This window comes from Agelaius tricolor, unplaced genomic scaffold (assembly GCF_023055355.1).
Source record: "Agelaius tricolor isolate 1412-34295 unplaced genomic scaffold, bAgeTri1.0.p SCAF_30, whole genome shotgun sequence".
Lineage (NCBI taxonomy): Eukaryota > Metazoa > Chordata > Aves > Passeriformes > Icteridae > Agelaius > Agelaius tricolor.
Genome location: NW_027269290.1, coordinates 1,257,469 through 1,267,864, shown reverse-complemented (window position 1 = coordinate 1,267,864; position 10,396 = coordinate 1,257,469). Strand labels below are relative to the sequence as shown.

Sequence of the window (10,396 nt, the reverse complement as noted above, 5' to 3'; positions counted from 1 at the left end):
GTGCTTTGAAACAAAGCTGACGCTTCGGTGACACGGAAAGAGGCCCTGAGGTGTCCTGACCTGCCCTTTTCCTGTGTTAAACTCCTTATCAGAGCAAGGGAACTCTTTCAGCAGTTCTTAAAGAGCCAACACAACATCCAGTGGAAATTTCCAGCTTCTCTTTACAAACTGAGAGGAAAACCTGCAGAGCAGAACTTTATTGTTTTAGCAGGGCGTGTTCTCATTCCCAGGTGCTGCTGCTGCAGAAGTTCTCCCTCCTGAGTGTCTTCTCAACACAACAGAAAGGGCCCCATCATGAGATCAGGCTGAGCCCACAAAGCCTCTGTCCTCATTCTCAACCCCACAAGCACATCTGAGGTGACCCATGGCCACAAACAAGGCAGGTGGAAAGGTTGTTTATTCCATTGTCTGTCACCAAACCCAGAGCCATAGGAGCCCTTTAGAGGGCTTGGATTGCTAGCAGTGACTGTTCCCTGATATCTCTGAAACTACATCAGCAGAGAAATGGAATTTTTTCTTGGCTGGAGGCATCCAAACTTCCAGGAAGTGAAAAGCTCAGAAAAAGGTGTCCTATTGCATTTCTTGAACAGCAACGGGCTTTAGCTTTGCACATGGAAGTCTGGTTCTGCACAGTCTTTTAAAGGCTTTGGTTCTTCTCCAGTCTCAAGTATTAGTAACAAATTATGTGGAGTGGCCTAATCTTAAACCCCTGAGGACTGAGAGCAGGAATCTCCTTGTTTACATGGGTAAGTGAGCACGGAGGTGTTTGGTTAAAGGCTGGACTTGACAAACCACCAGACTGATTCTGATTCGAGGAAACCACTCACACTCCAGGGAGGGACTTTCCAAGCAACAGTTCTGCACCCACTTAATGCTGATGAAAGGAAACACGTGATTTGTAAAGAACATGTTCAAACCCTTCCACTCTCTTCCCTTGCAGACTTACCTGCTGCCCTTGAAGGACAGTAGCAGAGGCTACATTGTCCAGATCAACCCTTTCCCACTCACTGCTGTTAAAACTCAATGAGCTCCCTGAATTCCACTTATATCTAAAAATGTCATTCTAGAGCTGTCACCTCATGCATGGAGATGCTCCTGGCACCAAGGTACTTGGAGCAGAGCTCCAGGATACTTGGGAGCTGCCCCAGGTGTATCAGGATGCAGGAATCAAACCCCCTCCCAACACAGAGACAGGTCCCTAAAGAACCCTCAGCTGCTCTTGCCATAAAACTGCTGCTCACAAGATTCAAAGTGGGAGGCAAGGGTGGAGAGGGGAAGCCTTACAGGAGTCTCCTCCTCATCCCAAGCATGTCCCTGATTCCCCCAGTGCCCCCAGGCTGACACATGACCCCCACCTCACCTGCTGACATGGTGCCACTCCATGGGAAGGAACCAAGACTCTTCCAAGCACAGAAGCCACAAGACTGGGCACTTCCTGTGCCAAGGCTGAGCCGAAGGACTTGGCACCTCTGCTCCACTTGCTAGCACAGCCCAGCAGGGCCAGCCTGGGCTCTCCCCACAAACATTGCAACCACTAAAGCAGAGCCACCTTCCTTCATGCTCCCTCCAGTCCTGTCCCTGCCAGGACACAAACACGCTCAATCTCTCAGTCCACAGCAGCCAGACACTGAGCACTGCCCACGGAGAGGGCACAAGGGTTTCAAACTTCTCCAAGCACTGCAGGAACTGAGTTTTCTCTCCACTTCCTGAGCACATTTTCTAATCACCGGGGTATCACAGGAAATCCACATCAGCCCTTACAGGAGCTGAGTGAGGTTTTGATTTACTCTTACTGAGGTGTGAAGTTTTTTGGTTCGGATTTTTTGACCATGAGCTGTGTTTAACTCTTTCAGAGCCATGTCATTGTCCACATGCACTGCCTTGGCCTGAGCTCCCAGTACAGAGGACTTCCTTCCCACCTTCAGAGGGATGCTCCATGGTTAGAGGACTGGGATTTCAGACATAGGATCCCAGCATTCCAGCTGTCCCCAGCAGCTTCCCCACAGCCAAGGCAGATCCTGCTCAGAGTCACTCCCTGCTTGGTACTTCAGCCCCTTTGCTCAGGGCGGAAGTTCCCCTCAGTGCCAGGACCTGTGGCACCACGTGAACTTCATTAACATGCAAGTAAATGCTCCATTAATCTTAGTGTCCCTCATGCAGTTCATGACAGTTAAAATTGTATGAAAACAATGACAGAAAAAAGAAACCCAAACTTACTGCACTATATAGCAAGCAAAGCTCTCAGAAATCCTAGAATGATATGATCCATATAAAATCCCTGGAAAACTACTCTGTAAACCACAGGCAGGTTTGTCATTCACAAGTCTAAGCACGACAGAGCAACATATACATCTCAAGACAACTGTTGCTCTCAGAATTCTTATTTATTAAGAGCAGAAAGGAAATTTTGCTTAAGTTTTATACATAAAAAAGTAAACAGTAATTTTTTTTTCTTATAGTCTTTTCCACTGAAGAAAATTGAGAAATAAGTTGTCTTTTTAGATAATGTTTATTTAAAAAAATAAAATTAATTGACAAAGATACCACACTATTTTGCATGCCGGGCACCCCTTGGCTAGCAGGACCCTGTTCAGCATGAAACCGCTTTGTCAGCAATGCACGAGCAAAAACCACCCCAGCCTGGCTCCCACCTGGCAGCTGCTGCAGCCACACAACTTAGTGAGATATCTCTGGGTTTTTACCAGCTCAGGTCTTTAGTAAATAAATTCCAAGTGGACACTAAACAAGTATTTCACTAAGAGATGATGAAATATTAAAATTAAAAGCAAGTCAGATTGCAGCTGTAATTATACTACATTAGAAACTTCAGTTGGTGGGGATCCATTCACCATAGAGAGATTAATTTGTAATCAAGGTAATTACAAAGACAGAGCATTTTCTTCCTGCATGCTTTCCCGGGCTTGAAACCAACAGAGTTGACTACATGAAAAGTTGACTAGGGTGTACTTGGAATTCACTCTCTCAGGCAGGAGACTAGTTAAGGAGTGTTACTGATAACAAAGAAGAAAAGTTATACAACATTGATTATTATAAATTACTTTGTTCTTATCTGCTTTTAGCCTTAAGTCTCCTACAAGTCTTCATCCACTCCTGTAGAAACCCAACTCTCTCTCCATTCCCCTGCGGCAGCTCCCATCCCTAGTGGTGGTTCGAGTGCGTGGGGCAGCCCTTGATGCGGAACACGTGGATGTGCAGGTGGGCAGCGATCTGGTTGCACACACTGACGCAGTATCGGAGCAGGTCGAACAGGGACAGGATCTGCACAGGAAAAAATCATCCATAGTTAGACCCACACGTTCCTTACGTGCTGTTGTGTGTGTAACAGCCCACACTCCACAACCACAGCACTGTGGTCCATTGAGCTGAATCTCCAACTCCAGGAATAACCACAGAATCCCACACTGGCTTGGGATGGAAGAGACCTTAGAGCCCATCCAGCTCCACCCCTGCCATGGGCTGAGACACCTTCCACTACACCAGGTTGCTCCAAGCTCTGTCCAACCTGGCCTTGGACACTTCCAGGGATGGGGCGTCACTCCCTAAAGAGTTTCTGGGAATTGTGGGCTTTCTTCCAGCCTAAGACAAGACAGACTCTTAATTCTACAATCAGAAAGTGGAAAAGAGTTACAGCAGCTACAGAGATACTGTGAAATGCCCCATTAACTCAGAATGGTGATAGCCACACATCTTTTCCCATCACACCAACAGAATTTTACCAAAAGGTTAACACTGTTTTTGTACATTAAACTTGTGCATTTGATAAGCCCAGATAAGTTGAATTTAGGACGTTTATCCCGATGGGTGCTGGAGTCATGACAGACATTCCAGATCTTAAGCCACAGCCAGAGCACCCCAGCATTGCCCATCACAGGGACCCTGCTAACGAGGCAGCAACACTCATCTGCAAAATATTCTAATCTAAGCTTTGAATACTTGCTACAGTGCTTTGAAATTTTTAAACTATCACAGTCATCAAGGCTGGAAGTGACCTTCAAGATCATGGAGTCCCACCATCACCCCAGAGTCACCATAATCATCCTTAACCCATGTCACCAGGTGCCATATTCAGACACCTCCTGAACTCTTCCAGGTATGGTGACTCCATCACTGCCCTGGGCAATTTATTCCAATGTCTGCTTAATTTTTTCAGCTTTTTTTTTTTTTTTTCAAATATCCAACCTCAACTTCCCTGGCCCAGCTTGAAGCCATTTCCTCGTGTCCTTGCCCTTGTTGCCTGGCAGCAGAGCCTGACCTTCTGGCTGCACCCTCCTGTCAGGGAGTTGTGCAGAGACAGAACTTTCCTCCAGGCTGAGCCCCCCCCTCCCCCAGCTGCTCCCAGTGCTCCAGACTCTTCCCCAGCTCAGTTCCCTTCCCTGGACACACCCCAGCCCCTCAGTGTCTCTCTTGTCAGGAGGGGCCCAGAGCTGTCCCCAGGGCTGGAGCTGCCCCAGCAGTGCCAGCACAGGGAACCACGCTGGGCCTCCTGGACACACCATGGCTGTGACAGCCCAGGTGCTGTTGCCCACCTGGGCTCATGTCCAGCTACTGTCACCAGAACTACCAGATCCTTTCCCAGCTTTCCAGCCACTCTTCTCCCAGCCTGGAGCATTTCATGGAGCTGTTGTGACCTGAGGACAGAACGTGGCACTTGGCCTGGCTGACCCTCCCACCTCTGGCCTCAGCCATGGATCCAGCCTGTCCAGATTCCTCCAGAAGATTACATCCCACCCAACCTGGTGTCCTCTGCAAACTGACTGGGAGTGCCTCAATCCCCTCACCCGGACCATCCCTAAAGACAGTGCCCAGGACTGTCCCAACACCAAACCAGGGACACTGTGACCCTGTTCAGCTCTGCACCAGCTTCAAATCCACTCTCCCTCCAAGGGATTCAGCTGGGCACAGTCAACACAATGAATTAGTGGCAGAGCCAATTAATAAAATGAGCTTGGACTCACCAGGGCAATCCAGAGGACAATATACTCGTCAATAAAGCTGTTAAAATACTGGTCAAGGAACAGCAATGCTGGGCCTATGAATGCTGTGTCATACAGATACATCTCACTCTTGGTCATGTGGGCAACCTGCAGTAAAAAAAAGAGAAGTTTAAGAAATAAGTATATGCCAGCCAAGGCAGAGTAATTTCAGAACACACAAAGCCAAAACTATACAGTTCAAGCCACATTACTGAAAAAAACTGAAAAATACCAAATACTCAAGTGGCAGCAACAATATTGTTTGAACCATGGTGCTCCACAGCTACAGAGATGCAAGGTTTGCAGAGAGGCATCTTTTATTAGAGCAGAGAGTGTAGCACAGGAAAAACAAACTAACAAGTTTTCCAGCTCACCTCTTCCTCCTCCCAGAAACCAAACAGTGAAATGGAAGCAGACTGGTAACTTTTAAAGTTGAGCCTGGAAACAAAAACTCACAGCTGCTGGAGCTCAAAAAGTTAAGGACACTTGGTGTTCCTCTCCCTCCACCTCTTTTTCTCCCATTCCATAAGGATCACCACCTCTCTCTGGTTACAATTTGATGACCATTTTTGGTGTTCATGTGTGCCCTTCTCACTTCCCTAGGTGCACAGAACCCATCCCACACTCCATCCTCACTGCACAGCACAGCTGGGATGGGACTGAGCACCAAAGCAGGCCCAATAAGAAAGAAACTCTTCTTCTACTGTGAGCTTAAACTCTTCCTCCACTATGAACTTAAACTCTTTCACTGTGAGCTAAGTCCAGCATTGACCCAGCTCACAATAGCCCAACAGAGGCCTGCAAAACTGGGATGGCCTTTGAGGCAGGAGCTGTTTAACCCTCATTCAATTACACCTCTGCCCTTGTATAAACCTGTTAACTATTTTAACCCTATTTTCCTCCAATTCTTCAAGTTAAACACTCAGGAAGTGTTCCAAACCTCAGCAGCTCCATCACCTCCTCTCCTTTTGCCAAACCTTCCTCCCCTTTGTGTCTGAGGGGGATTCCAGCCCCCTCTGTTCCAGCCCAACTCTTCACATGTGCACAAATACATTGCAAATGTGTGAATTAACATCTGGGGAAGGGGGAGAAACAGCTCTGAGCTGTCTGGTGCTGCCTGTGCAACCACAGCATCAACTCCACATTTACACTGTCCTTTCAAACACAAAAAGACTGCTGCACCTCCAGGCTACTTAAAGCAAAGCACAGGTATCTCTTCAGTGCACAAACAAGTGCCAGTTACTCAGTGGAATGAATACCCAGAGAGCTCCATAATCTACAAAAAGTTCTCCTGCAACAAGACTGGGGAAGGTTCTGGCACACTCACCACCAGTTTATTTGTGATCTTGGCAGACACAAAGCCAAAAGTTAGGATGTAGAGGCAGGGGTGCCTTTCAAAGAGCTGCACAGCAGATTTCTTGTAGATCATTGCAGCCAAGGCGATCACTGAGCCAATATGGAGAAAAGGTGAGAGGACACTTGTTCCCTGTGGTGAGATTAAAGCATGAGGTTAATAAAACGTGCACATTGCAAAGAAACCTCAAAGAGCCCCTCATGTGGTGTGCAATGAGGGGTTAAAAATAAAATCACATTAGAAACATCTTTCTGAATGCTGGTGGTAAAAGAAACAGAAAGTAGTGAAACTTGAGCATGCAGCAGCTGAGAATGTGGTGGAAACTTTCTGGTTCTGGGGAAAAAAATCAGATTTTAGGCAGCAAGAACACTGCAACAGAAGGTGCTTGTGCAGACACGTCCACTCATTCTTTTACATTGGTAATATAAATAATATAGATCTTTCAGAAAGATGAAACCCAGAATCTTCTTGAAAAATTTCTTTCTGAATGGATTTTTGCACAGGATTTTTCTATTAACTCTTCAGTGAGGGGTGTATTTGTATAACTTTGTTTACCTCATTAATTCAAAAACAAATATCAAAGTACAATGAGTACTTTTAATAAAAAAATTTAAAACTTTGACTCCTAAATCTACTATTCTTACACACGCAACATTAACTTGTTTTTCCCAAGCCGGCAAGGAGCTAAAGGGAAAATATTTTCCATGGAGGAGGGATTATATTAAATAGAAACTGTGGCTGAAGAGCCTCTGTGCTGAGGAGGAACTGGCAGCCCAAGGTACTCACTGCTATAGTGGATCCATTTTTGCCAACTCCACCCGTGAAGATCACACCAAAGTAGTTTGTACAGGAGAATATGGTTCCTGCCACAGTACAAAGAGCTGGGAATATTTTCACCTGAATATTCAGTATTGGAATCTTAATGGAAGAGAGACAAGAAGTTACAATATGTACAAACTCAAATTTGGGTTAATATTTCAGGTGCACTCAAACACTCCACTTTTCAACAAATTTGCTCTTCTCTCTCTGCTATACAGAGATTGACATTTCTACAGAGAAAAATTTATTTTCCAAAAGCTTCCATGAAGCTTCCCAGAAAGCCAGACTTATGTTCAATTACCAGAGAAGAGACTAAAAGCAGAGAAATGGACTTGCTCTAGACCAAGAACTTGCTCTAAATCATCCCAGAGGAGAAAATCATCATCTTTCCTGAAGCTGAAGTCAAGATCAAACTGGGCAGAAGAAGAGTCACTTGGGAATGGTCAGATAAACCCTATCAAGCACTGGATCCAAACTTTTGTGCAAGGCAAGGCAAGCAAAGAGATCAGACAAGTCAGATCAGAGCCAGTGACCCAGGAGAGGAAGGATGAGGTTGCTAAAGAAGGGGAGAACAAGCACAGGGAGTTTCGAAAGTTTCCTTCGTTTTTTAACAGTCACGTTTCACGCAGAACAGGAAAAACTAGAAATGAAGAATAGTCCAAAGTAAACCACAGGAAATATGTTATGGGAGCAAGTATTTAGAGATAACTTCCCAAAACCTCCCAACTGTATCTATTCAACTACTAAAAGCTCTTTATTCAGGAACTGAAGTCATGGCACTCAACTGAATAAATGCTTGGCTCCCCAATGAGTCCAGCCAGGAACAGAAGACCAAAGGAGGTCAGATTGCTTCTCTTTTTCTTTAATTACACTCTCAGAGGAGCTTTCAGCAGGTAAACAATGAAATATTATGAGTTGGAAGGGACCCATCAGGAGCATCCAGCCCAACCCCTGTTCCTACACAGACAGCCCAACAATCCAACCCTATGCCTGAGAGCGCTGTCCAAACCCTACTAGAGCTTGAAGATTGTTCTTGAAGATCCTAAGTTTTCTATTCCATTCAACAACTCAATCTCTTTATCTTTCCAGGGCATGATTAAGAGGCAGAGGAGCTTTAACCCTTCATGCCTTGTTCAGCCCACTCCCCAAACCCCACCCAGTTTCATGACACTCAAATATATTTCTCTCTTGCTAAGGCTACCCTGTTAAGGTAAAAAAAAAAAAAAAGGCATTTCCTACAAGATTGTACAGAAAGAATAAAGACAAGTAAAGAGAAGGCTTGAATTGCCAGACTGGAGCACTACTTGTAATCATTAATGTCAGGACGCTCAGGACTCCTCAAGCTCTTCTAAAAGCAGGTACCTGTGCTGGCCTCTGCCTCAGAACTTTGGTATTTAAAGAATGGGGTGGATTGACTTTTACAAGCAGAAGAAAACAGTAGCAAACTCCATTACAGGAGTCAAACTCCATTACAGGAGTCAAAAGACATTAAGGTTGACATTTCCCCAAGACAAAGGGAATTGGCTGGGAAAAACATCCCGTGAACTCCCAGCTACCACTCCAACACTGGAGAAGGATGCTCAGGGAAGGAGAAGATAAGGCCACACTGTTCTAACACCCAGTTTGACCAATTTTAGCTTCTTAACACCCTCCCTTTGGCCTCCACAGCAGCTGCATCACTGCAAAACATGTCTGAAGAAAAAAAATATTGAGAAACAGCCACATACAGAAATTTGGCAGAGGAAAGCCAGGAGTGGATTAAAAAGTCAGCACCTGCTGAATTTCTCTGTGTACAAAATGGGATCAACAAAACCAAAAGTGGGAAGCAGCAAAATCACAAAAATATCAGATTACTTTTATTTTTTCCCTCTGACTGGAGGGAGAGAGGGAAATGTTCCTACAAAGTGGCACCGCAGCCCCTGAATTTTAACTCAGAGGACACTGGAAGACAGCTGCAAGGCTTCCCTGCCTGGTATTCCATGTATCACTATAGTTCCTGCAATTATTCTGCCCTTCCTGGTGATTCCAGGGGCTTCACCCAAAGCCAGGCAGGCAGAACTTCCCAAAATCATGTCAGCAATGCAGGGAAGCATCACTAGTCACATCTTTTACAGGCAAATGTAAAAGACTTTTCGCTTTTAAACCCTCTGAGACTGATCACAGATGGAAAGCTGCAGTGCCCAGAGAGCTGCAGAATCCAGGTAAACCCTGGGAAAGAAGCATTCCAGGCTGGACAGGGCTTGGAGCAACCTGGTCTGGTGGAAGGTGTCTCTGCCCATGGCAGGGGGTGGGACTGAATGAGCTTTAAGGTCCATTCCAAACCAAACCATTCCATGATTTCAGATTTGGTTTGGGAAGAGCCCAGGCATGGCAGTAACCAAGTGGCAGCAGGCAACGGATGGAGTCGGGAGCGGCTGCCAGAGCCAGCATTAAAGCAAGTCAGGAATACTTTGCCAGAAAATTACTCCCAGGATTCCAGAGTACATTTCATCAGTTTTGTGCAGAATGAATTGGGATTTAAAAAATAAAATTATGAGGGAATAGGCCAGAGGAGAGCCCAGCTAAGGGCTCATGGAAGCAGCAGGGAGGGAGATGTAAGAGTCTCGCTTCCTCCAGGAACTCCTCCTGTCACCAATCCCACAAATACCACAGCCAGCTGGGCAACTCAGACCCTGGAGTCCTTCTCACAGGGCTGGATCCCAGCTGGAGTTTGGAGCTGTCCGGATAAACTGCAGTGACATCTGCCCAAGGAACAACTTCCAGAGGGCTGAATTCCAGCTTCATATTCCCAAAGTGTTTGTGCTTTTTCGTATTCCAGACACTACAGGAGAAAACTCCAACAATTGCATCACTTTTCTTGCTTCAAGCAGGAAAATCAACTCCAAATATACAATCTATTAAAGGAGTTACCCTAAGCTTCCTTGCTTTACTCACATGTCCCAAATGATCCAAGCTGAGCCATACTCAGCATCCCACAGGAATTACCCAGCTCCAGGAGCATGGGGAGCAGCATTTAACAGGCTTTGAAGAGAATTTACACTGCCAGAAAGGAGGGAGCCAAGACAGGCACACACAGTTTCATGAAATAAAAGAAAGGTAATTAAAGCAACAATTTCCAAAATTCACAACTCTGCATTTTGCCTGTTCAGAGTGTTTTGCTTTTCCCATGAAAAGTGGAATGTTTGAGTACACAACCACATCTACTCCCCATTTCCCCCAAACAGAAGCA

At 45.7% G+C, this 10,396-nt stretch overlaps 1 protein-coding gene across 2 annotated transcripts in view; it reads right to left on the bottom strand.

The window, feature by feature from the left end:
• Positions 1 to 2,365: 2,365 nt before the first annotated feature.
• CEPT1 (choline/ethanolamine phosphotransferase 1) overlaps positions 2,366 to 10,396 on the bottom strand; it is a 32,533-nt gene continuing 24,502 nt past the window's right edge. For both annotated transcript variants that reach the window (XM_071450225.1, XM_071450224.1), the window contains exons 6-9: positions 7,135 to 7,266; positions 6,322 to 6,480; positions 4,977 to 5,102; positions 2,366 to 3,279 (exon numbers count right to left, since the gene is read on the bottom strand). In XM_071450225.1, the coding sequence (XP_071306326.1) occupies positions 3,160 to 3,279; positions 4,977 to 5,102; positions 6,322 to 6,480; positions 7,135 to 7,266 (537 nt within the window). In that variant the 3' untranslated portion in view covers positions 2,366 to 3,159. The remainder of the gene's footprint in view (positions 3,280 to 4,976; positions 5,103 to 6,321; positions 6,481 to 7,134; positions 7,267 to 10,396) is intronic.